This window comes from Empidonax traillii, unplaced genomic scaffold (assembly GCF_003031625.1).
Source record: "Empidonax traillii isolate 1590-97213 ecotype Southwest subspecies unplaced genomic scaffold, ASM303162v1 scaffold152:size925058, whole genome shotgun sequence".
Classification (NCBI taxonomy): Eukaryota; Metazoa; Chordata; class Aves; order Passeriformes; family Tyrannidae; genus Empidonax; species Empidonax traillii.
The window spans coordinates 235194-262224 of NW_020955345.1; the positions used below are offsets into that span (position 1 = coordinate 235194).

Here is a 27031-nt window from a genome sequence, read left to right on the forward strand (position 1 = left end):
AACAAGAATAAGCCCTATAGTGAGCTAGGTCATTCTGTAATCTGTAACCTTTGTTAAAAGATTAGAAGGAACACTGGCCGGCACTTGCTGGGGGTTTACAGTTGGTGAAAGTGAACAGAATGCAAGTGAGTGAGTTACGGCACTCGTAACTAACGCCAAACAAAATGAAATTATTATTTGCCAAGTCATCCAGGCAATATTGAGGAGTGGTTGTATTGTCAGTTTATGTCAAGAGTATGACATTTTCCCTGTGCTGGCTCTGTGACAGGCAATACCAGTTGGCGAAAGCAGTGTGTTGTTGGGAGTTACTGAAGTTTGCTGTGTGCCAGTATCTACAAGGTGTGCTCGGCTGCAGGAACTTTCCTCTGTCTTCAGGTGCAGGAGCTCTCTCTTTTTCAGGGTCCTCGATATGACCTGTGGCCATGGCAATGGTGAAGGCTCCTGCGTGAGTAGTAGACCACAATCTGCAAAACCGATAAGCGGTGGCACCCTGCAGTGAGTTCATCTGAAGGGAATTGTTGCAAGAAGGAATGTTACTGCTGATTGTGGCTCCTGCCGCAAGTTAACTGAGAGGCAGAAACCTGAGGCAGAGGGGCAGGAGGTGACAGGCAGGACAACAGATCCAGACAACCTCATCCAGTGTTGGAAGAGGAATTGCAATTTACCTTGCAGGTGCTTTTGTTAAGCTCAAAATGAGTTCTCACGGTGAATAGATCCACAGTAAGTCTTGTGTCACACTTCCAGGAGAGATCAAATCTACTTTGGTTTTGTGTTGATATTCCTTTATCCTCCTTGGTGAGCAATTTGGTAGCTCTGCTTTTAGAATTCTTCGGCAAATGTAAAGAAATATTTAAAAATACAATTGTTAAAGATAAAGTAAAAATTAAATGAAGACCAACTTATTAAAATGCAAATTTACAAATAAATTCATGTTTGAAAAACAGCAAAATTGAGATACGGTAAGTATCGCCCCAAAGAGGAAACAAAAGTAGGTGTTAACACCTTGTAGGCTTTTCCTCAGGGCTGGGTGTTCTTTTCAAAAGGGAAAGAAGATTATGTGTTAAATTTGGTATTATTTCATAAGCAATTCTCTCCCAGACATCATTTTCTTGGGACACTGATACGTTACTGGAGTCTGTCCAGGACATCATCCACCTTTTTCTTCTTCCTGCTTTTGAGTTCTGCTTTGAAGTCTGTCTTAAGGACAGAGAGCAAAACACTCATGTGGAAAAAGTGTGACACACTGGAGGGTGTAAATAGCCCTCGCTTTTCTAGGAAGTGTTACACAACTCATGAGCTACAGTGATTCCCAGCTTTTATCTCCTGCCTTCCTAAGGACGGCTGGAGAGAGATGTTTTCTGTTTCCTTTCAAGTGTATGTTGGAGAGCCACTGGCTGCATGTTCACTGAGTGTTGCCATATGTACACATTGCATTTATCTTTATTAAAACACCAAGGGAAACAAAATGTGGTAGGAAGAGCAGTGGCTTATGGGCAGAGACTGCTGTAAAGCCACGTTTTGTGCTCAATGTGGGCAGGGAGCAGCCCTGTGATACCTGATGGCCACATGGCTTCTTGCTGTGCGCTGGGAATAACTAAACTTTCACAAGGAGAAAGTAATTTATTATTGAATGGAGGAAGGGAACAAGGGAAACTTGTCAAATATGGTTGCTGTATGCCTGAGCATATATAGTTAGGTGCTTGGAGAGACCATGTAAAGTCCCCTAAAGATTTAAGGAAATGATTTTGTGGATTCTGACAATGTCTCCTGAAATTGTGGCTGTTCATCTTCCGTCAGTGTTGAGTAACTTCATACAGCTTAAACCTGGATATAGGTGCCTTGTATTCGAAGTCCAATATGAAGGTTGAAGGTAACTTTCTTCAAATACACTTTCTGTGCTTGTCTCTTCCTTCTTCCATGCTGTTAGGTACTTTTGACAGTGCTTAAAATGCTTAGTTAAAGAATGCACAGAGCACTGCAGGCTTTCAAGCTTGACTGAGACCATCGGTTTTGTTTAGAGTGTCTGAAAGATGTAATTGAAATAGCTTTGTTTTGACTTAGACAGTTCTTAGATGTGTCTGCTTGTAGCTCATCACTAAGTTTGTAGTATCAAGAAATCCTCTTCCCCTGAAAAGAACAGCTTGCCCTCCTGTTTTAAATGTTTTCTCCTCAAAATTTTGCATTTAATCTCCTGAAACTTCACACACACTGTCTTCTGGCTTATTTTTCCTAATGAAAGGTCACACTTTAGAAAACACAAACCCCCTCCTGGCTGTCAGAATTTCAGGCTTAATTGTGTCGCCTCTCTGGGACTACTGATATGAATTCCAGATTCCCCTGCTCCCCCCCAGTATTGTTAATGCTTCAGTGGCTTGCTGCCATTTTGGGTTCATTTCTTTCTTTGTGGAATGTGGAAAATAAAAACAAAATGGTGACTTGTAGGAGTAATTTCACCTCCTGAGGAATGTGACAAGCAGAGGAGGGTGTGTGTGAGTACCTCCTGAAAAAACGTATGAAAATCTTTTGTGGAGAATGTTACTGTCTCTGTTTGGGCACTCCTTATCTCCCACTGTTTGTCTCCTGCTATTCCTTAATTGGATTATTTGCAAATGCTTCAGTTTTTCAGTTGAAATCTTAGGGAATTATTTCTTTTGTGTGTTGTTTTTTTCCTGTATGTACTTAGGAGTGAGAACCTTCACGCACTTTCCTGTTTTGCTCCTTGTCTGAAACATTCATTTACTTTTGGGGTTTACTGCTTCTCTGAAGCTGCTGGTTTAGTGTATTTTTTCTGTGCTATGAGATGTGTACTATTGTGTATTATTGTCTTTATGCAGGACCATGTTTTGCTGGGTTTGTCACTGCAAAGAGAAAATTGAGTGATACTGTGTAGTGACTTATCTCAATAAGTAGTGAACATCTCTCGAGGTCTGTGGAAGGAGCATCTATTGACTGGTTATCCTCTGAATTCTCTGAGGTGTTTGTGTAGGGCTCAGTTTTCTTGTGCATTGAGGTGGCCTCTTCACTATCTCATAGTGGACTTAAATCTGGTAGCCAGTTGATGACAGTGACCTTGCAGACTTCAGTTGCCTGCTGCTCCTTACAGATCACAACATTTCTGTGATCAATCTGCAGCACCTTGCTCAGTTCCTTGCTTTCTAGCCAGGCTGCTTCTGAATTTAAAAAAAAAAAAAAAAAAAAAAAAAAAAAAAAAAAAAAAAAAAAAAAAAGAGAGAGAGGGAAAATGGTGTCATTTCACTGAATTTCATTAGCCATTGCTGCTTCCTCTTTGACTGCATCTCATCTCTTTATGAACTTCTTGACATCTGCCAGTATATACTTGAGGCGTCATACTCTGCCTTTCATGTTTTGAAGCCAGTAGAACCTTTGTCACAATGCTTCAGCCTGCAGAGGTCAGTTCCCCTCACCTAGCCAGGTTTCAGCTGAGCTTTGGGCACCACTATGAGATAGTGAAGAGGCCACCTAAAGAAGTCAGATGTCTTCCACTGGTGACGATGTGTGTGGCAAATTTCAGACTAGCTGGTAATTGGCTTTTCTCCTGTAGTTTCTGCAGACCTGCTCTCAGAGCAAGCAGGTGACCCTCCTAAAAGCATCAGTAGAAATATTGCTGAGACCTTAGGTGAGAGTTGTGTTAACATTATGTTAACTACATATTAACACTACATCCATGTTGACATAACATACATAAGTGATGAGAATTCACCAGTTCTGTGTGTGGAGTTGTACCTGTTTTCTGGAGCAGGAGATTCTTCTTTCTTCTACCTGAACAATGACCTTGTTCTCTTAGGTCTCTGTGCTGAAGGGCTGTGTGCCCCTTCCACCATAGAGACCGCCTCCAAATATGTTGAACATTTGCATTTTCAGCTCTGAGAATCTGCTTTATCATCCTTTCTTGACTGTTTCCTCTCCTCATCTACCCCATTTAGGGGACATTCCCATTCAGGAATACCATCAGTCTTAAAGACATGCATAACATTTCATGTCACCCAGCAGAAGATTTGGTTCTGCTCCTTCGAACTTTATTTCATCAGTGCAGTAATCACTCTGGGTTCAGCCATAGATGATGAATAACATGTTTGTACACAGCAGTGACTTGCAGTGCTTCTTTTTCTGACTTGCAGAGTAATGAAAAACAAACTCTGCCTACTGCTGACATTAAAATGAGTGCCAATGGGAAAGGAGTCATCCTTCTTTTTGTGCTACCAAAAGGAAAAATTATTTTGCATGGGCTGGCAGCAAGCTGCTTAGAGAAGTGGACCTGGATTTTAATGCTTCAGTTGGCATTGAAGAAGGTGCAATGCAGTGTTGTGCAATCTGAAGTCAATGAGCAGGAGAAGGGGGAAGAGAGGAATTTGACTGCTTTTGATGGCACTAGAGAATACAATCAGTGGCAGCAGTGGGCTGCAGATGGGAAGCACTTGGGGGTGTTTTCAGATGCTTCTGGCACTTAGGAAGTGGTGCAGTGTTCTCCTGAAAAGCAGGAACGCGTGGAAAGCCCCCTTATACAGGAGCAGTTGCCACTGGTGAGTGATCCTCTGCCCAGGCACTGTGGAGAGGTCTGCACTTCCACACAAGAGGTCGGGGCCTGAGCATCTGCATAAGGCTTCACGCTTGAACTGGTAGAGAGTAATTCTGAAATAAGGATGACTCTAAATCCATAGCTTCATGGCTTATTAGTTCCTAATTGATCTGAGGTGGTGGGAATGAAATAAAGAAACCCTTGATTCCTTTGCACAGCTTAATGTAATGCAAATCCATGGTGAGAAGCTGTGGAAAATATCCCCCCCAAGAGAACTGATTTTTTTTTTTTTTTCAAATACTGTCCTGGTTGAAAGCATGCTTTCTGGTGCTCGGATGGAATTATAAACCTGTAATAAGAGAAACAGTTAGTTGCTCTTGACTTTCAAAGCTACATGCAACTGGTGACCTTTAATTTTGTCTCCTTCATCCGTTATGCTCAGTGTGTAACAATACTTTGTTTTCTCCCGTTTATCTATGTCACGTGCACTAGCTTGTAGAATAATTCACTTGCAAGCATGTCCATCTGCTTGGGCTACATCAAAGAGCTATTTTGGACTGTTTAAAACTTCTTTTGAAATTTAAGAGCTCGTTTTAATACTTATGGAGAGAGAGAGAGAGTGTGGGAGGACATAACTTGCCTGTAATGCATCGGGATAAACTCCCCTTTCCTTTTCCATTGCCAATGTCTTAGTAACGACACATGTTGGAGTTCACGCACTGCACAAAGTGCAACAGTCATGTTCATTCTCAAACCCAGGGTACAGCAAATGCGATTAAAAAAATGTGTTCCTAATTGTTTTTTGCTCCGTATGGGGTTTTGTTTGTTTGTGTTTCACAAAGTCCTTTGCTTGTGAAGATTTGCTCATGGTTCCTTATTTTTTTTTCCACAGTCTGCAACTTCATGTCTCATGAAAAGTGCCTCAAGAATGTCAAGATACCATGCTCATGTATTGCTCCCAGCCTTGTAAGGGTGAGTAAGCTCACACTGGCTTGTCTCTTTCTTTGGATAATAGCCCAAATTTGTCACTAATGAACATGATGTAGCATAGCAGTGGGATTTTAATATCGTAATGGATAAATTGTGTTAGTAATCACCGAGCCTTTTATAGCTGCTCAAAGGTAAAGCTACACTTCCTTTGAAAAGTCGCTGCTCTGGGCAGCTGTAGATAGTCTGTCTTTGAAGAGCAGTTATTTGCTTTCTTTAAATATTACTAGATGTTCTTACTGTGTGTCCTTACCTGGAAGTCTCACAATAATGAACTGGAGAGGCTGATTGATATCAGTGCTCTCTAAAAACCACACCATGTGTCATAAAAACAAACTGTGTAAATCACCAGCTTTTCTTTACAGAATTAAAAAGGGAAGATGCTGAAGCAAGAGAATTACTCTCTGTCTAAAAAAGGCTATGTTTGTCTTCTCTTGATTGCTGCGTCCTAGATAAAGTCATTGCACTAAAAGTATAGGATTTCAAAGCCAAAAAAAAAAAAAAAAGACCACAGGACTTCAACTGATAGTAGTAGTTCAAAATTTATTTTGGTGATTAATAAAGTACTTGTCTTCACATGGCATATGTCAAGACTTCATGCTTAAGAGGTTGCTTCTAAAGGGTGTAAAAGATGAATCAACTTTACAGAAGATAATAGGATGCAACTAAGGTATTAAGAAGCTAAATGGAAGACAAAACAAAATATATTATTAATTTGGGAAAGGATATCGGAAGAGGAACAAAAGGGAAGAAGGTCATGAGAAACTTACTAGAGAAGTAGAAGAACACTACAAATACCTTAAGGAGCCATGTGCAAAAGTCAGATGAGACGTGGCTGTAAAATCAGTCATGTGCATTACAGACCTTGCTGACCAAAAGCACATTTATGGGAATCCATTGTGTGGACCTGTGAAGGGGAGCTAGTTCCCTTCTTTGTGTCCTAAAACGTTTTCCAAGTTCCTTTATGTTGTGGAAGCCTGTGCAGGAGCCAAGATGTGAAAATTTAAGCAATATATAACTTGGGTTATAGGAATTGAATGGAATTACCCATCTGTTTTTCTGAAATATGCTTTGTCTAGATGGTAATGCTGCTAGGCTTTTGCCAACATACTGCTTCTTCCTTACATAATTTTCAACTTGAGAGGTGTACTTTAGGTGTCAAAAAGGTTGGCATAGGAAGTTGCCAGTGAAATAGTGAGAAATACTGCTATAAGTCTTAGAACTTCCCTGGTAAAGGGACGTGTAGGTAGTGAGAAATGCTTTTACTAAGAATTAGCGTTTACTGCTGTTTCAGCATGCTGGCAATGAGTCGTTGTAGCATGACAAAAGGAGTAATGAATCAGATGATATAGGTGTCTTTGTAAGGGCCTTTGGGGGGGAATGGCAAAAATCCAGCTGGAAAACAGTAATTTAATTCAGAGGGTCAGAGTTATAATAATTTCTGACTGCTTCTTTTGTGGATTTGCTCTAAATTTAATTCTCTGTTCAAAGCAGTATTTGTTCCTTTGCTTTTATATGGTAAAAATCCTACATTTAAACTTACTAATGTTTCCATTTGCATCAATTGTAGATGTCAGTGTAACTTTTTATTGCTCTTTCGTCAATCCCCATAACGTGCCTGCCTCAAAACGTAAAATTTATCTTATGGTTCTGTGTCTAAACGCTAAGCCTAAATTTTACTGCTCAGCAAGGATAGTTATCTGGGTGGCGTTGTCAGTCCTTGAAACTGTTTGCAGCTCAGTGTTGCTGTATTAGGCTGCAAAGAGCCTTTTGTGTTATCTGTCTTGAGCTATAATGATTATGTTTTGAAAATTCTGGGTTGTACTTTTCGTTCTGAACAGTCTTGTCCTCCTTGACGTGGTCATCCAAGTTGCATTAATCCTGGTCTGCTGTACAAGTGAAGTCTGCCATATGGGAGATATCATTTTGCATGCAAGCTCTGTCAAAGCAAATACTGAACTTGGCATTTACTTAAAAAATATAACAGAGCAAAAACCAAATGACAGTCATTTATACAATTTGTGGAAAATTTATTTGCTTAATCTCTCCTTTCAGATTATTTATTATTTATTTATTAGAAGGTCTGACGTAGGAGGGAACACTGGCAGGATTTTTTTTTTTTTATAGTTCCTTCAGCTATGTCAATATTCAGCGTATTATAGAAATTGGATTTGGATTTGTTTTTTTTTAATTGCCTGGATTTCATCTAGAGAAGATGGCAATTGTTAAAGCTCATCTGAATGTGTGTCATTTGATACTAAGTCAACCCAGCAGCAAATAATTTTTCAACAGATGTTTTGTGGAAACTTTTATTCCTGACAGTAGGGTTTCCTTCCCAGGGTCAAGTGAAGGCACACAGAGTCATAAGCATGCTACAACTGCATCAGATCATTCTTGAGGAGTTCGTTCTTACGGCTGCCCTAAGAACTTCTTGTGCTATTGTAAATCACTAGCACCTGCATTTGGTATTCCTGGATCCAGGTCATGATGTTTCAAAACAAGCCTTCACAGATCAGTTTTCTGAACAAGTTTGCAGTGGATGTGATTTGTTCCACTGATAAGGTCTCGGCAACTTTTGCAAATTCAAGCCCTCTCTTTCCTACATTCCCATAAGTATTTGCCTACTCTGTGGCACATGTTTAAATAAAAAGGGGGGGAATGGGGCCAAAAAAAATCCATCTCCAAACACCCAAACAAAACAAAATAACAGTAAATATAAGACCTCTTTGGGTGTGAAATGTAAAGTTTTGGGTTCCCTCATTAAGTTGGAATTGAAGCTGTACTGCAAGTTTTTTACCTCTTAGATTTGCCATAGAACTGTGTGTGTGTTTTCTATATAACTGCTCTTTGAAAACTAAATTGAAGTGAGGTCATTTGAAAAATGGTATTTTAGTGAAGTATTTGCTATACCTTTTTATCCTTATTGATGTGTTGGTGCATTGCTGGTATCATTAGCAATGAAGAGTTTATGGACTGCTCACAAGACTTCCTTGTGTGCTTTTATTCTTAAGGCCAGGTTATCTATTATGGAAAAGTGCTAGGCTGGGCCATCATCTTCTTCTGAAGCTTTTTATGCTAAAAATAAGACTTTCCTTTGTAAGGAACACTGCTGCGTTCGTGGGCTGTGGTAGTGAATGGGAAGGTTGTGGTGCTTGCAGGGCAGTCTGCTCTTTTCCTTGTCTGCTGAACTGAGTCTCTCCCTCTGGTTGTGGGATGCAGCTGTGGGCAGGGTGGTTATTTGGGTCAGTTCGTAATCAGTTGAAAGTAAAAGATCTTTGTAGCGGGGCCTGTAGTGGTTGGACGAGGTGGGGTAATGGTTTTGAACTAAGAGGGGATAGATTCAGATGAGATTTAAGGAAGAAATTTCTTACTATAAGTGTGGTGAAACGGTGGCACAGGTTGCCCAGAGAGAGGTGGTAGATGGTCCATCCCTGGAAGTGTTCAAGGCCAGTTTGGATGGGGCTCTGAGCAACTGGATCTAGTTAAGATGTCCATCCTCACTGCAGGGGCGTTTGGACTCGATGACCTTTAAAGGCCCCTTCCAATCCAAACCATTTTACAGATCTGTGATTTACCTGGGCACTTGCTGGATAGCACTGACCACCTTCTGGCCAGAAGGTAGAGCCCTTCTCAAATCTTTGTTCACGAAGCCTAGCCATGAAAAATGAAATGAAAATTAAATGCTGGATAGCACTGACCACCTTCTGACCAGAAGGTCTATCTCTAGTTCTCCAGCCCGTGGCCCCTGCTTGTGTTGTTTCAACAAGGCAGTAGCTTGGAGTCAAACAGCCACAAGGTATAATTTTGATTCCAAGTGAAGTTTGAAACTGCTCCCTGGTAATCTTGGCACTGCACCAATATTTCTTCCTTTTCCTCCCTGAAGTGGAACCTCAAACTTAAAGGAAAGGGTTAAACCCTTCCCTCGGGGTTGAAGGCAAGGAAAGGCTAGCGCCTCCTAAGTTCATAAACTCAAGAAAGCTTACTATGCTCTGTTGAAACTTGATGCAAGCTACCTGGGAGCTTGTAAACTCCCAGACGAGCTCTGTAACTATCAGTGACTCTTCAGTTTCAGAAGCACTGTGGGATATCACTGTTTGTTTCTTTTAACTCTTTGTCTTGATAAAAGGAGGTGGACATGGATTTCCTCTGTAGCAGTCAAAGCAAGAAGTGACTGACTTTTGCATATCGTTTTTTATTTCCAGTACAAAATGTACTAGTCCAAGCAACTCTTAGTTGCAGTGGAAAGTTTTTACACAAGTCTTACTTTTGAGTAGAAGTATCATATATTCCTGGTTTGATATGGTATGGAATTCATTATATAGTTCCCATTCAAAGGGTCCTTGAGAGCTTAGAGTAGATAAGGTCAAATGTCCCGTCACAGGGATCTGTAGGATGGAGAAAAATAATCCTGGATACGGTGAGGTTATTATTGAGATGAGGTGTGCATTATTCACTTGCATTAGCCCCAATTAGTATTTTGATAGCTAAGTAATTGATTTTCTTGTCTCTCCTGTTCTATGGTGTGTTGGGACACCATTTAACTTTGTGTTCTTATCTCATTTCAGAACTACCATAGAGAATGTGTACTTAAGTTGCCTTTAAACACCAACTGATACATCAAGTGCTCAGAGGAAGAATGTCAGTTTGAGCACAACTGATAGGCATTGTCCCTAAAAGGAGAAAGAAATAGAGAGGGCATTCAAGAGCAAACAGTGTGTTCAAGTTGTAGAAATATTTTGCTTCTAAATCAGAGAGGTTTCAAACAAATAAAAGGGCTCTTTGTGATTACTTTGTGAGTAACAAGGAAGTAATTGAAAATACGCTAATACAGGGAAAAGTTGAATCACAAAGTTGATAGCTTCTCTCAGAGAGGATATAGTCTAAAATATTAACCAGGACAGAACAGTCATGGGGTGTAGTCAGGTGTGATCACCCCATCTGCCTCCCTAGAGCAAAGGTTTATGGTGTAGGAGTGATCATTAGAAACTTTAGATAGGGAAGTACTTTTGCACTGAAACGTCAGAATCCCTACATGTTTTTGTTTCAGGAACACGATTTTAATTGTTATCAGCAAATATTTTTTGGTCGTGTGTTGAAGCAGTCTTGGTGAATGACCCCATGCAACTACCCTTCTGGGCATTTAATGAAGATGGTTGCTTCTAGGCTCCTTGTGCTTATCCTTAAAATGCAGCAGCATTTTTGAACTGAAAAACTAGTGACCTTGAGTTAAATTAGTCAGTCTCTGGAGGCTGTTGTTGAGACTGTTTGTATCCTTCTTTCTGTGTACCTTTCCTGTTTGGAAGCGGTTCAGCTCCACACTATTTCAGGTCCTGCTGACCTGCTTTCTCAGTCTCTCTGGTGTGTGTTACAAAGTCACGCCAAGTGCGAGTCACCCTGATGTGATGGGGAAGAAGATGCATGGGCAGAATAATATCTAGATGTAGTCCTAGAAAAAGTTTTTAGTAGGTGGTTCTTTTTTTAGACTGCCCAGGACAGCAGCTGTCACTTTGGCATTTGATATATCTGTATTTCTCTCACTCCCCTTTGAGCCTGGAAGTTTTTGCCTCAGAATTCAAACCAAAATTTCCTTCTGCTTGAAATGGTAGAAAAGAAGCTGCTCCCGGGTGAAAAAAAAGGCTGCAGACCAGTAAGATGACCTGGCCTGACTCTATCCACAAGTCAGAGGATGTGGATGGTAGCTGGGATGCTCTGTACGCAGTGACTCCACCTTAGTGGAAGAGCACTGTCGACCATATGTTTGATACCCTGTGGCATTTCAGGATAAGGAACAATTTTAAAAGGCACTACCAAAAGAAAACAATTCTATCCTTCCTTTTTCTTCCAAAGTTTGGGTGTTAAGAGCAGCTTGCTGATGTTCTTTTCATATCATGCAGAACTGCCATGCATTTGCACAGATTGCACTGAAGGAGTTAGAATCTAAGTTTTAGGTTTCTCTAGGATCACATTTTATTACAGGTTGATAAGAACTTCTACAGAAATGTGTTACATTCTCTAATGCCTTGCATTTCTTAACAGAGGGCAAGAAACAGAACAAGAACTAGGAGTATTTTGTGCATGAGTGCAAAGTCATTCTGGAGATTATGGCAGAGTGTTCCATTATACTTTCTGTTGATGTGCTTCTGATCAATATTGTAAGGGCACTTAGATGTCATTTAAGGTTATTACTAGCAGAAACTTTCTGTATTTTTCTGTGGAAATCGATTTTAGTGGTTTTCATGAGGTAATTTAAGTAGTTATATTGCAGAAATGGTTTTAAACTCTCATAAATTATTAACTTTTTCTCTGTAGGCCACCTTATGTCTCTGTACTTTCCTGCACTTATACAGGTGAATATAAACTAAGGAATAATATGTAACATTTTGTGTTCTGACATGCTGCTCCCTGGCTTTCCCAGTCTGAGTTTTGATTTATTTTTTTTTTTCCTAATGTATTGGGTGCTTGGAACTTGTTCAGCAACAAAAAAATGTTGGGAGAAGCATTATGTAATTGATGTGTTCATTATGTTGTACTTGGTCTTTTACCTTTTCTCTTTTTCCATCATATTCCTAGCCGGTTTTCCATCACACTCTGAAAAACCAGTGATATAAAAACTATCACTTCTAAGGCAAGTTAATAATAACACATATAATAAACAAAGATTCTTTGACTTGCTTCATAAAGGAAGTTGAAAAAAACAATTTTTTTCCTTTTTTCCTTTCTCTCTCCCCACCTACCTTAACATTTCAATCAGCAAATTTTTCCCTTCTCTTTGGCAGTGACTTGAGTCTTCAGAGGATTGTCACTGTAGTCTGAACAACTGCAGAATTTAGACTTGATCTTCTTTCCTTGAGTTTTCTAGATAAGTACAGTCAGACCCTGAATGAGTTTGACTTCTGTCAGGCTCATGGCCAGGGAAGAAGAGTCCCCTGTGTTTCCAACATGGGTTATTGAAGGGATTGGTTTCTTATACTGGGTGTCCAATGCAGTTTGTTCACCACTTCAGAGCTAAAGGAGGTCTCCTCTGTGTCTGATTTCAAGGGGAATTCTGCCTTGGGGACATCTGGCTCCACTGTGCCTGGGGCTGTGGCAGGGATAGGGCGGGCACATGACTTAAAGGTGACACTTGAAACCTGAACACAGGTTGGGATGTGCAGAAAAGCTTGGCAGAAAAAAATCCGAAAAGGGCTTTTCAGTACTCCTTGCAATTGCGATATCTGGCTGGGGTTGTGCTCACAGAGCTGTTCTCATCATCTCTTTCTGCACATGAGTTCATTGTGTAGGGTGAATTTTGTGCAAGTGGCCTTCTCCTACTAAACCTGAATTTTTGGAGCAACTAGAGTAAGAATACAGTTCTGGCACTACCTCCACAATAGCTGAGCCAGATAACTTGTATGTTACCGTACTGTTTATTTCCTCTCTTGAAGAAGTAACGTGAAAGTGTAAGGAGAGTGGACAGGGATTATGAGCCTTGAATTTAATCTGAGCTTGATTGAAGTTCCCCAAGCTCTCCAGAATATTTTTTTCCCACTAAGGATTTTTTTTTTTAAGTCTTTTTGTAAACATGCATTATATGACTAGAGAACTCTGATTTAAAAAAAGAAAAATAATACAAGTCAGCTATGAACTTTGTCAGTTAGAGCTGGAGGGCTGCAGAGGATGACGGGAGTAGGATATGGACCTGCAAGAAGCGTTCTGTATTTTTAAATCCCAAAGTTGTGCATTGAGTTAAGAATTGAAGCTTTTGGAGGCAAAGATGTTTTTTAATATATCATACTGCAGATACTAATAGGAAATCCTTTTGGTAGGCTAGCTGGCAGCCTAGTTTGGTATGGAGCTTGAGATCTGGACAGGTAGTTCCCTGATCAGTCAGGGACCAAGAATTGCTCCAGACAACACGGTCTTCTGGGGCAGTGAGGTTTTGACTCTGTTTCACTGGTCAGCTTCTGTGCATGATCTTGTTTGTGTTGGATAACACAGGCATATTTTGTACCTCTCTTTATTCTCCTTTATCTCCCAAAGCGTAATTCTGAGGAGGATGGGAGTTGCAGTTTGGGGTTTATTGATTTTTCTTGATCAAACTTCCAGCAGTGTTCTTTCCTCCTTGTATTGCATGTGGCAAAACTTTTATCTCACTTCTTTCTTTGTGCCTGCTTGAAATACAGGATTTTTTAGTGTAACTGTCCCCACGCTTTCGGAGGCAGAAATACACATGGGAATTTTAGACATTTATAACTGGAAGTGACTTCCTGGGGTCATCAAATCATGTGTCAGATTTGCTGCAAGTGGTTCTCAGGAAAACCCTGATATATGAGGAGAAAAATTGAAATCCTGCTGTATAACTTTGGAGGCTTGTTTAGTGTCCATCTGGGAAGAGAAGAAGCTATCTGTGACTACATGTATCTTTAGTCATTATTTCCAGCTTTTTACTGGGAATGATTAATTTCATGTCATGCCTAAATAATAGTTTGTCAGCTTTTACTGGATTTTTTTTTTTTGTGACCGAAGAACCAGAACATAAGTCTGATGCATTTGTCATAGCAAGAAGGGCATGTGAGATGCATAGTGATAAATACCTAAATCATGGCAAACTCCTGTGGGACTCATTTGGATTCTAGGACTTTAACGTGCCATTAGGTTCCGTCCTTCTACTGTGAATATCAGTTAACAAAGCTGTGCATCTTGTAGGAAGAGGTTTCTAGAGCAACTCTAAAGCTCAAGGATGTTTCTTAGTCTTCATTTTTCTTCTCTTCGTCTGTAGTTCTTTTGGTACTGTCATCTTCGTTATTAATCGCTAACCAAGAAACACCCCCTACATTTTAAGATAAGTGAAATACCTTTGCTAAAACAAAATACAGCTCTTGCAAGAGGGCATTGTAATGTATCATCTTGAACCTAGAGTCAACAGGAACCTCAGTGTGGATGTACTTCAGGAGCTGGACCTCTGTACCAGTCAGGCTTTGAAGCTTTGGATGGGGCGGGGGAAGGCCAATCGATGCCTTTGTCCTGCCCAGCCAGTTGGCTGGGCTGCACTGGGAGAAGGGGTGAAAGGCATGTGGAGAGTACTGAACCGTGGCAACACTGAGATTTTAAAAACTATCTCGAGTGTGCCCTTAGGGTATTTTGTTTGCCATTGCAACTGTTACACTTTAATTATCCTGGATTCAATTAAGAACACTTAGGAGAAGAAATGTGTTTGCAGGTAAGTCCCAAAAGAAGCCTTTGGATTAATGTTGCTGTGAATCATCAAAAAGCTGATCGGCACTGAAAAATATATACAATACGTATTAATTCCCAAAGATTTAAAAAACAGTTAAAGTATTTAAAATATATTTTAAGTATGAATTCTGTAAAGGATGATTTGCCTGTACATTTATTCTTGAGCTTATTTAAGTTTATATTGTATGTACTGCCCTGTGTTGCAAGATAAAGCGGCTTCTGTGAATTTTTACTGACACTTTGGAAGCTGAAGTTGATGACGTCTTATGCATTCTTCATTGGCAGGTCCCAGTTGCACACTGTTTTGGGCCTCCAGGACATTACAAAAGAAAGTTTTGCACTGTGTGCAGGAAGTCACTGGAGTCACCTGCCTTTCGATGTGAAGGTAACATAAACCCTCCTTGTACATCTGTCTGTGTGTTCTCCAGTGCTCACACTGAGTACCTCGGGGGTGTGTGGGTGTGCACACACGTGCTCTCACAGCGTTTGAGAAGTTTCTGGTTTATTTATTATCCGTTTATTGATTGTGAAAATGTGTGCTTCAGATTAAGGAATAATAAATCAATCCCCTTCAACAGAGCACGAACTCTGTCAAAACCTGTACGCTCTTTTCACCTTTCGTTCAACTTACTTTGAGTAAGTCTGTGGGGGTGGTGGTGTGCAATGAATCCACGCCTGAGGTGTGCAAAGGGTGAGAAGCTATTACGACAAAGACTTGTTCTGTTGAGGTAATTTATTTCTGTTTCCAGTGGAAGCTTTTGACACAGAGAATCATCAGGTATTCATGCTTTTAGAAAAGAATGTAGAATTTCCTGTGTTACTAGTCTCAAATATCTGTTACTTGTAATGAGAATAAGATACCTTCAATGGAAAGATATTTGAAAATATTATTTGTCAAAATAGTACTGCTCTGAATGTTCTGACATGGATTATCTGAAAAAACAGTAATTAAAGAAATCACCCAAACACCAGAATTTTTATTTGAAATACATATTGGCATGAGTACTTGACTGATGTAGAGCTGCTCCTTAGTTCTTTCTTGTCTCCTTTGTCTTAAATGTCTATTAGTTGTTCTTCAGTTGATGTTGTGAGGTTAAATAGAATTTAGTATATTAAAGTAGCATTACCTGTGAACTGTTAAAAAAAAAAAAGAAAGAGTCTGAGTGAAGAACCAATTCTGCAGGGGATTGAAGTGGTTCCAAAACAGCTATTATGCTAAAGATAATGTCTTATTTAATATGGTTTTCTGTGTGTATTTGTAGGGGAAACATTCCTCTTTGATAAGGGTATTTAGACTTATAATGGTGCAATATTTCTTTTTCTGCTTTTGTCTGCTGAGTTGCATAACAAAGCCAAACTATTTTCTCCTGACAAGTGGGAATTTGTCACTTACTATGGTTACCACAGTGAGCTGGATGGTTAGGTGGGATGGTCGAAGAGATGCAGAGAATTTTCTGGTCATCTGTCTTTATAAGACTCAGAACTTGTGTGGCATGAGATAGAAAATTTGAAAAATTTCTCTAGCTATACCTTCTTAACTGTTGAAAATAGCTTCTGTTTGGTGATCAATTTTAGTTCAAGCTTTCTAAATTTTTCTTATTTGTTCTCACTCCCTTAATTCTACTGTATTGGCATTGTATCCTTTGTCATGGTTTAGCCCCAGCTGGTAACTAAGCCCCACACAACCACTCACTCACTCCTCCACCAGCAGGATCAGGGAGGGAATCAGAAGCATAACAGCTAGAAAGAAAATGGGATGAGATAAAGCCGGATTAGTAAGCAAAACGAAAGCCACACACACAAACAAAGCAAAACAAGGAATTAATTCACTGCTTCCCGTGGGCACGCAGGTGTTTATCCATCTACAGGAGAGCAGGGCCCCATCAGCTGTAACTTGGGAAGGCAAATGCCATCGCTCCAAACATTCCTCCCCACCTTCCTCCTTCTTTACCCCTCTTTATATGCTGAGCATGGTGTCGTATGGTCTGAAATATCCTTTTGGTCAGTTGGGCTCAGCTGTGCGAGCTGTGCCTCCTCTGAACCTCCCAGGCACCCCTAGCACCCTCACCGGTGTGGCAGTGTGAAGAGCAGAAAAGGCCTTGATGCTCTGCAAGCCCTGCTCAGCAATAACAAAAACATCTCAGTTGTCATCACTGTGTTCAGCACAAATCCAAAACACAGCCCCGTACTAGACACTATGAAGAAAGTTAACTCTATACCAACCAAAACCAGCACACCATTGCAAAGGAATTTTTTTTTCCAGATGTTTCCATTTAAGTGTTCTTAAACAAGAAACACATGAAATTGCATGTTATATTTAGGTATTACAAAAGCCCAGACTTTTTTTTTTATGGTTCATTGAAGGTTCTGAACTGTGTTCCTCAAATGGATTAAGCAGTTTTCTTATTTTGTGTGGTGTGACTTGTTTTATATTCCTTTTTCCAGATACCAACAAGGCTACAACTTGTTTCTCTGATACTTTTCTAAAATGTATCTTAAAAGGGGCAATTGAAGTTCATAAAATGAACAAGATTCTTCCTTTACTCTTCAAAAATGCTTTTGGAATTTGCTTTGGAAGTCAACTATTTTGAGCTGTAGAGCTTTTAAATCCAGATGGAGATGTTGAACTTTCTTGCATTTTTTTGCTTACTTCTAATGACTTAGCTTAATATTACAAGTCTACTGTTGGTTGTGATATTCTCATCTGATATTGAAATTAAGAACTTTACCATAATTAAGTTTTCTTGAAAGGAAATTGAAAGTTTTCGAGCAAGTATTAAATGCTGAGGGTGCACAGGGGGACATCTGTTCTCAGAAATGAGCATTCATGTATATTAACCCCTGGTGAGATAAGTACATGCACTTCATTGGCAAAAATTACAATAGTTGGGATCCAAATTCTGCTGACAATTACTAATTGCTTTGGATAGCTATTTTTACTACCAGAATTCTACTGGTGTCAGTTGAACATGGACTCATGATGGTAAGAGTTGCTTTCCCTTTTCCTTATGAGAAGGACTGGAAAGTAAGAAAGACAAATTTTTTTTTTATTGTTGAAAACTTTACAAAAGTTTCTTATTAAACATTGACCAGGAGCAGCAGATTTACTGGAGAAGGAGGCAGTTAACATTTTAAAGGTTCTCTTCCAAGTTTATGTATCTGTAATTAATCAGCTTGGGGTTTTTGGCAATCACAGAGAAATTCGCTTTCCTGACTAGCTTGAATAGAAGATCATCATTCTGTTATGAGTTAAAGAATTACAGAAGGGCTGATAAAGATGAATTTTCTTTTTGTTGGGCCTCTGATTTGACTTTATCTTTACATTCAAAAACTGCATCTTTCCCACAGCAGGATAGCTAGGGAAGGGATTAGTTCCTGAGACACTCATACCCTTCACATGAACATATTTCTTATTAATTCTGAGTTCGGGTTGGTGTTAAGAGCAACAGATGTGAATTAAACCAGGGGTAAAAACCCCTGTGTCTTCCTACGAAGTACAGCAAAGGGAAGAGTATGTCTGAGCTAGCAGAATTAATGATAAAAAGAACAATGTTTTTGTTAATTCCTTGAAGCTGTAACTTGATCTGCAGACACTTTTACCAGTACCAAGGACATGACTCAAAGCTTGCCTGGTAGCTGAACTGGCAAAATGGTAAAATATTCTTATTATAACTAACAGGAATGGGTTGAGAAATGTGAGTGAAGGAGGGACTGTCACAGCTCGTATAGAAGTTCTTGAGTGTGGTGAAGGCATGCAGTATGGGCAACTGTATGTGAAAGTTTGTGGTTGACTTGGTCAGGAGTTTTTCCTTTGATGTGGTGGTAAATTGTGATCTTATGTGTTCTTAGAAAAAGAAAGTGTTTGTTGTGATCCCCTTTTCTAGAGTCCAGAGAGCAATTTCAAAACAACATGTTATTCTCTATTTTATTTAACACCGTTTTCAAGATATTTTCAGATAATGTGGTTAATGTGTGGAGTTGATGTCTTCCAATCTTCAGTTTACAGTTTTCATTTTTTTTTTATATACTTGGAGAAATAACCTGTTTGACCAGAACAGAAAAAATATTTTAAGAATTTGATGCTTGTCTCTTGCTTTCATTTCTTATTGAAAAATCAGATGCCTTCCCAGAACACTTGTATACACAAGTATTTAAATCAGCTACAGGAGAATCTTTTTTATCCATCTCTGTCTATGAGGTCCATAAAGAACCTTCCTAACTCTTACAGTAAAGAAGCTTTGTATTGAGATCTTTTAGTAGTATTTTTTTGGTAAGTTGTCCTTTGCAGCATAGCTGCAGATTCTTTTATTTCATATCCAATATTTCCAGTCAGCTTTTAAACCATTTAAATTATTTCAAAACCAAAACTTGCCTAAACCTTTATAGGATGGTGTCTGTGGGAGCAAGCTGAGTCACTCTGCACCTGCATTTAGTTAATCGGAATCAAAAGGGAGGCTCGACCTTGGCTAAGTGCTTTGAAAGAGAGAATGTTGTGTTTCTCAAAGTTGAAAACCACTTTGAATGGTCTGCATGTGTGTGTTTTTCTCTCGTGGCTGAACTCAGCCACCACAGGACGCGAGGTGAATGTGTGGGATCCAGGCACTGGTTTAGGACGATCCTGGGAATTCCGATTAACTGAAAGAAAAACAGTAGGTGCTGTGTGCGAGAGAATATGAATAAAGGGGGAACACCAAAGAATGATCAGTGGACAAGTCCTGAAACTGAACTCTGTGTGTCCAGCTCCATTTTCTTTCAGTGCCTGTAGTATTTAACGCATATTTTGGAAGACAGTGTTAAGCTTACTTAGGAGAGTGCTCTGAAAAAATTATTTCCTTTCCGTGGCAATGAAACAGTGATTAAATGGTGATTAGAGACATACTTGAGAAAATTATCTGAGATTAATATACCAATTTATTTGGGTCATGTCTAAAATTAAATCCATTGAGCATCATCTCTCAATAAAAAGGATTTATTTCCTGAGTAAAACATGCTTTCTGGCTGTTGCATTCTCCCTGGTATTGGCATTGTCATTCTGCGTGTTCTGATGTCATCTCACTTCACAAACACAAGTCCATGCTGGTGCAGACATGCCGTGTGGGTCCATGGCTGATCTCACCTCTGACGTGTCTCCTGTGGACCATGAGTGAGGCAGGGCTTCTGGCTGTGTGAGCAGGAGAGGTGGCTACAGCCTTCCTGCTCTTTTGGTGTCACGCCCCTTGCTTTGCTGGAGCTGGTACTGAAACATACCTTGCCTTTTGTTCCCTTGTGCTCCTAACAGCTCCAGGATGGAGAGCAGAAAAGCATCTGCTGTTTTGAACCCTTTAACCAAGTGCTTGCCTACTCTGCAAGTAGTACTGATTCAGGAAGACCACAGTTTTATGCTCAGGTCTTGATGATATTTGGATGCAGAAAGAGAAGTTTCTGTTAGTGCTTCTATCATTCGGTGTTTTTTTGTATTTGGTTACATCAAAGTAATCTTGAGGTACAATTATACTGGAGTAGGCAGCAGTTCCTGTGAAACTGCAAGACAAAGCCAAGCAGTTGTACAAATTTAACTTGCTGTGTTGGAGGAAATATGACAAGTGCTTCTTATGTGCGAAATTAGCTCAGCCTTTTCTTATAGTTGCTGCATCTTTTTACACAGAGGAAGTGGAGCAACACACAGGACAATGCTGATAAACTTCTTTATTGTCTATCTTTGCTGAACGTAAATAGCATGAAGGAAAGTATGGTGTGAAAAAGTGAAGGGGTATTGGAGGGAGGGAGGAGGGAGATGCAGAAAACCCTGTGGTTTCGAGCCTAAGGAAGCTTTCTTGTTTTTATGCTTTCAGTTTGTGAGCTACACGTGCACACAGACTGTATCCTGTTTGCTTGCAGTGACTGCCGGCAGTGTCACCAGGATGGGCACCTGGACCACGTAAGTGCAGATGCCTCTGCAGGGGAAAGTAGTCATGCATTTTTGGTGTGAAGGCCTGGACTAGAGGAGGGGTAGTCCTTCACATGCTGCCAGTTATCAATGCACTTTTATTGGCAGGAAAAGGAAATGTATGGTTTCAGAATGTCTCAGAGACAGGGAAATGAACTTAAATGCTGATGCGTTCACCGTGCTTTTGAACCCTTGCTGCAAAGTCTGTGCAATGTATACAAAGTCTCAATTTAAAAAAAAAAAAAAAAAAAAAAAGGCATCTTTTATTAAAATTGGCATTGCAGAATTTAGCTTGGAACTCTTTTTTTCTGTGTGTTGAGCTGTTGGCTGCATTGCATCCCTGGCAAACGTTATTTTGTCCTGCAGTCTGACGAAGGCAAGACTGCCTAGTTTCTTACCTTTTTACAGTAACATACCTGCAAGGTACTGGTATTTCAGGATTTTTTTTAAAAGGTTTTTTTTTTTAGTAGACTAGGAAGAAAAAACACTGTGATAAGCTTCTAATAGTGTTAACGAACTTCTTCTTTTGGTCAAATTCATATTTATCATGAGAAAAACTTAATGTCCTAGTCTGTGTTACTGTTTCTTCAGAGCTGTTTGAATTGATGACTTTAAACTTGGATTGAAGATGCTTTTATATCTGTTTGATGTAATGCTAAGTCATGATGTGTCCCCTCAGGATACTTACCACCACCACTGGAGGGAGGGAAACCTTTCTTCAAGTGCTCGTTGTGAAGTTTGCAAAAAAACCTGTGGGTCTTCTGAGGTGCTCTCCGGCATGAGATGTGAATGGTGTGGCATCCTGGTATGTTGTGCTGCTGCATATATTTGTGGGAACCATATACATAAGTGCATGTGCTTATTTAAACACCTGATATAATTTATTTGTACACTGTATAAATATATTTTATATAAATTTTGTAAATACACCTATTTTATATAAATATATATATTTATGTGTTAGATGGAAAATCTGCCTCATGATCATTTTAATGAGCAACTCTCGAAGTGCAGTTAAGCTTTATGTAAATCCAATGGAATTAAAATTTAGCAGGGACTAATCAAAATAGATTTGTGCTTAGAAACCTGAAGTCACTTTTTCTGTGTTAAATCAGAATTTCTTTCAAGTCACGTGAATTCTGCAAGGTCAAAGAAAAGACCTTTCTAATATGTTTACTCATATTTCAGCACAGAATAGGTCTTAGCCTGTGTGGTTGGAATTTTTTTAAGTTGTCAACATCACTTTCTGTGGTTTTCCGTTCATATCACACATGTCTATTTCCTGTGCACGGTGATGGTACCCTTCAATAACCTTCATGAAAGCCACAGGTTTTCACACACTGACACACAGTGTGCTGTGTAGATAACAATTGGCCCATCCACTTAATGCCACCTCTTATTAAAATATGATGAAAGTGCAAAGTAACACCTAATGAGGTGAGAACTGAAGAGCATATGTAATATATCACTAATTTGACACTTAATGTAAGGGGAGGTACTCTATGCAATAATAATTTAAAATAAAATTCTGAGGTTATTCAGTATTTCAGGCGTGATTTGAATATCTTTTTTTAATATTGCGGGGTTTGAATTTTAATCTGATTCGTAATTTCCGAGGTGGGAGGGACTGTCTTTATGGAGAGTCTAACAAATGTAACGTGCTATATGGCCATACATACAAAGGTATGTGCATTCAATAATGCAGAAGATCTTGCAGCAGTACAAAGGCAGAAACCAGCCAATCACACTTTGGAATAAAACTTGAAACACTGTTATCTCTAAATCTGCAAGTGGGTAAGACAATACTGCTGTTTTCAAGCTATTCAGTATAACCTGTGCACCTTTCCCGTTTGCCCCAGTAAATATCTATATGTAATGGAAGATTCAGAGTTTGAGACCAAAACTTTAAACTTCTCCATGTTGCTGTATAAAAACCTTTAGTTTGTGATAGACCAGGTTTGTGATCTTTGAAAGTTCTTCAGATATTAATACATCCCACCATGGTATATATAAAAACTGAAATGAAAAATCTAGGGTGAAAAAATGAGCCATTCATTTCATGAAAGTGATCGACAAAAGATCTATATATGTCCTAACCTGAGTTATGCAATTCCAGACATGTTTTGTTATAAACAGATTTGCTTTCTTTGTGTATCACTGAAGTTCTTAACTGATGCTGTTATTTATAGGCTCATGCTGCTTGCTACGTAATTGTCACACCAGAATGTACCTTTGGAAGATTAAGGAATATGATTCTTCCTCCAAGTTGTGTGCAGTTGTTTTCTCGCAACTTCAGCAAATTGCATTGTTTTCGAATATCGGAGAATTTGCAAACAGAATCAGGTAAAAGTTTCAACATGCAGTGCAACTAATTGATGAGTATATTTAATCTTGTGTTGTAATCCACTGAAGCATATTATTGCCAATTTTTACTGGCTTTTGTGGCAATACTATAACTTCTTGCTATTTCTGGGGACAGGTTAGAGGTTTTGAAATGCACACTGTGTGTGCAAAAAGCAGAAATTTCTGTTTACTGGTGCAGGGCAATTTGTTGACTGTTCTTGGAACATTAAATGCCCAAAAGGTGAAAACCTAAAATCGAAAAATTTGTGGTGTGTTATCGTTGCTACAAACACTTACTTGTCATATCATGCATACAGATATTTTTACTTGTCTCTTGCATTAGGCATCTGTCCTTTTAAGATTTTTGTGCTGAAATGAAATCGTGTCTAGCCAGGGTAATGTTCTGCTGCCATCTAGAGTGAATATTTAACAGCTCTTTAGGAACAAGAGAATGTGTTTTTTAAGTATTTTCCAAGTACTGAACTATTTTCCAATATATATTTTGATTGTTATGCTCTTGTAAAGCCTTTCTTTTGGTGCCTGAATACAACAGGAAGGGAAATAAAAGGTAGGCAAATGTAGCTCATGAAAATTAAATATTTGCAACTGCACTTTTCTCAACCTGCCAAGTTGCTCTTGAACTTTCTGAGTGAAAGATCCCAAGATTATAGCAGTATCTTCTAGTCCCTTTCTTCAGTATTTTAAGTGATGGAATAGAAGGTTTTCCATTTCAGGACATGCTAAGTGTATGAGATTATGTTATAGTCAAGGTTTTTTAAAGTAATAATTTTTTTTGTATTTCTTTAGTCAAAATGAGTGTCTTGTACTTTGAATTGAGAGAGTGCAGATGGTGGTCAGAAGCAGACACATAGGGATGGAGAACTATTCACTAACTTAATTTGTGCCATTTCCAGTCATTTGATACAATATGAAGGAGAAAACCCAAAGCAAATAAACCCCACCATGTTTGGAAAATTGGAATGTGTTTTTATAATCCTCACCCTGCATATAACACAGATATAATATAGCAACACCCTGAAAAATCTCTTTTTTAACACCAAATCTCTTCTCTGTGGCCTGTGAGAATTTCTGCCCCTTGGGCTCAGCTCCCCATCAGCCAGTGGGCAGCAACCTCCCAGCAGGGAGCAGCTGCTGATACCCAGGGGAGCAGGGGCCAAGCCATGTGGATGCTCCCCTTTCCTCCTGCTGCTGATCCCTGGCATACCTGTGACTGTGATGCCTGCCCCCAGCACTTGACATCTTCCTTTTTTTTCATGGTCAGTGGGCCACAGCTGTGACTCAGCGCAAGGCATGAGGAGTTAATATTTGTGGTGTGGTCCCTGCCTTGCAGTCTGCTGTGCATGAAGTGTTTTGTTCTGCTTTTCCTTACCTGATGATGGTATGTGATGCTTGGATTAGCACCTAGGTCCTGAATGTACAGATGCCCTTTGTGTGTCTTCACATGTGACTCCTTTTACACCATTCATGTCCTACTGAGCCTTGCTGGAGTTTGCCATTCTCAGTCATCTGCTGGAGATTGGGTTGTGTGCAGGTCCCCACCAATAGCACCAAATACAATCGCTGTATGGTCTTTTCCTCTGCCCAGATTCTTCCTCAAATTGTCTTAAACTAATTCTCGCATCATCTGTGTAAGGGAACTCAGTGCCCTCATTGCCCTGGCCTCAAGGTCCTTCTTGTTCACAGAACAAACCTGCATTTTCCTCCAGAAACCCCCTAGCTCCTGGCATGTGCTGAGTTAGTTAGAAGTGTCATGAGTCCGGCAGCTCCCTGACACTCTGCTAGGATGTGTTTGATGCTCCTTTGAGCACAAAGCAGCTCAGGACCACTGCCCTGGGAGTTGCTGCTGCTTTTCCAAGCGAAGGCATAGGCTCTGGGTGGCGGATCACAGATCCCACTAAAGATTGCATGTGTGTTAGGGACATTTCAGGGGAGCAAGGTGCTCCTCTGTTGGAGAATAATTAGCACTTCCGTGGGACCCATTGTGGAAGGGGCACGCTCAGAAGGTTCTCTTCTGTTGCCACAGCTGACAAAGGACATCACCCAGATCGTTACAAAAAGACGAGTCTGAGGTACCAAAGAAGTGTTAGCAGTTGCCTGGATGAGTTAACTGCTGTAGGCATAGCTCTTCCCAAGATGGTGTTTGGGAAGTGCCAGTTACCTTGTCCCATGCAGTGAATGAACACATACATCATCCTTGACATGCTGGGGAGCATTTGTCCAGATTGCTTTTGCCACTGCATAAACACTGAGCTCCATGATGGACGTTCAGCAAACATCTCTATGCTGAAGGAGGCTTTTCAAAACTCTGGAACTACCAGGGGAAGCACTGGTGGAGCAGTTATCTCCCCTTCCTCCAACTGGCTCCCATCTTAATGAATTTCAAAATAACTCATTGAACTTCACTGGAATAGTTTCAAGATGCTGTTAGCATACATATCCCTACTATCCTGACTGAAGGAGAAAGAGTAATAAAAGATGTCAGCTTCTTCCCATCTAAACTGAGAAGAAGGTTGGGAGCAATCAAGAGCAGTCGTTTCTTACTGTTCTATTTACATACTCTTTTTTTAACCTGATTTTGTCTGAAGTGAAATTCAAGAAGGCATTCAGCTTCCTTTTATTTCAGGGTATTTCAAGCCCATACTGTCTAAATTTCTCTAATTTGAAACTTGATCTCTTTGTCAGCTATAACAGGGCAAGTATTTCAACACTTCTTTTCTATTTTAAAAGCCCCAGCCCAAAAGCATTATTGTTGGTCTTTCTTGCAGTCACTTAAAGCAATACACAAATGTTCAATAAGTTACCTGGTGTCAAGTTTAGGAGTCCTACCTAGCACCCTTCTTGACATGCTGTGATTCTGCTTCTTTGAAGGTTTTCCTGCTTCAGGATTTTGACTTCCCCAGTACCTCTTTTGCTCTGAAAATCTGTCTTTACTAATATGATTTTATTTTTTCCTTATTGTTTTGTGCTTTGATTTCCTGCTTTCTCCAGCAGCTGCAAGGCACAGGTTTTGTAAGGGTGTTGCCTGCCTTATATTTTTTGAGAGCTTTGCCTGCATCCCAATCAAGACTAGGATGTGTGGGGGTGACTGGGAGTTTCAGTGGGTGTATGAATACCATTATGTGATGAGCACACCACGTTGACTTGTGTTGCACGCTATTGCTACCCTTAGAGGAGAAAAACTGATCATCTTTGGATTTGCACTGGCCTTCTTGTAGGGCCATGAGTGTCAGGAATGAGAATGCATTCAGGATGTTACCTTCACAGAAGCAAATGTAAATGTTCATAGCATTTATTTTGATCTTAGTGTTTTATGTGTAGTTTTACAGGATGCATTATTAGCTGACAAGTTAGCTCCCAGCTTTCAGTGATAGTGATGAGCTGCTGTCAAAGCCCTCTTCTGAAGAGCAGCAATTTTTTCCTCTTTGTGTGTCTGCAAATTTATTTTTCAGTTGTGGAAATTACTTACACCTGTATTTCTGACTGTAATGCTGCTACTTCAATTCCTGGATTGATTTGGTGATTGAAAACTTACTGGAAACCATATATACCTCAGTCATAGATAAACACTACAGCTTTAGAAAGGGATGAAATGCAGTAGCTGCAATATTAAAGCTAATCATAGAAGGATCTCAGGTATACCTTCACTGTAGTTATATACAGGGTTTTTCAATGCTGTTTTTATTGTAGTAATTATTATAGGCAGAAAGGAAAGTGTGCTTTTCTGTCTGGATTGTTTCGTGCTACCTTGTTTGGTGGAAATTGCTCTTAAATGATGTGATGGTTCAGACTTGGCTCCCTGCCAAATGCCCAGCCCCCCCAGTAGCAGCCCCTCTCTTCCCCCCTTTCTACTTCCCCCAGGGCAAAGGAAAAAAACTATGCAAATTGAAGAACCCGAAAACCAAGCTAGTTATATAAAAAATATATTTTATGTATATTACAGTTAAGATGCTATGTACACAGCAAACGGGAATCCAAACACCCCCCGAAGGGATAGGGAAAGG

The 27031-nt window shown here is 39.8% G+C and overlaps 1 protein-coding gene across 1 annotated transcript in view; it reads left to right on the forward strand.

Annotated features, from left to right (window-relative positions):
• DGKQ (diacylglycerol kinase theta) overlaps positions 1 to 27031 on the forward strand; it is an 86466-nt gene that overhangs the window by 19436 nt on the left and 39999 nt on the right. Inside the window, exons 2-6 of the mRNA XM_027884654.1 lie at positions 5430 to 5509; positions 15026 to 15125; positions 20572 to 20657; positions 21346 to 21471; positions 22856 to 23009. Coding sequence (XP_027740455.1) covers positions 5430 to 5509; positions 15026 to 15125; positions 20572 to 20657; positions 21346 to 21471; positions 22856 to 23009 — 546 coding nt within the window. The remainder of the gene's footprint in view (positions 1 to 5429; positions 5510 to 15025; positions 15126 to 20571; positions 20658 to 21345; positions 21472 to 22855; positions 23010 to 27031) is intronic.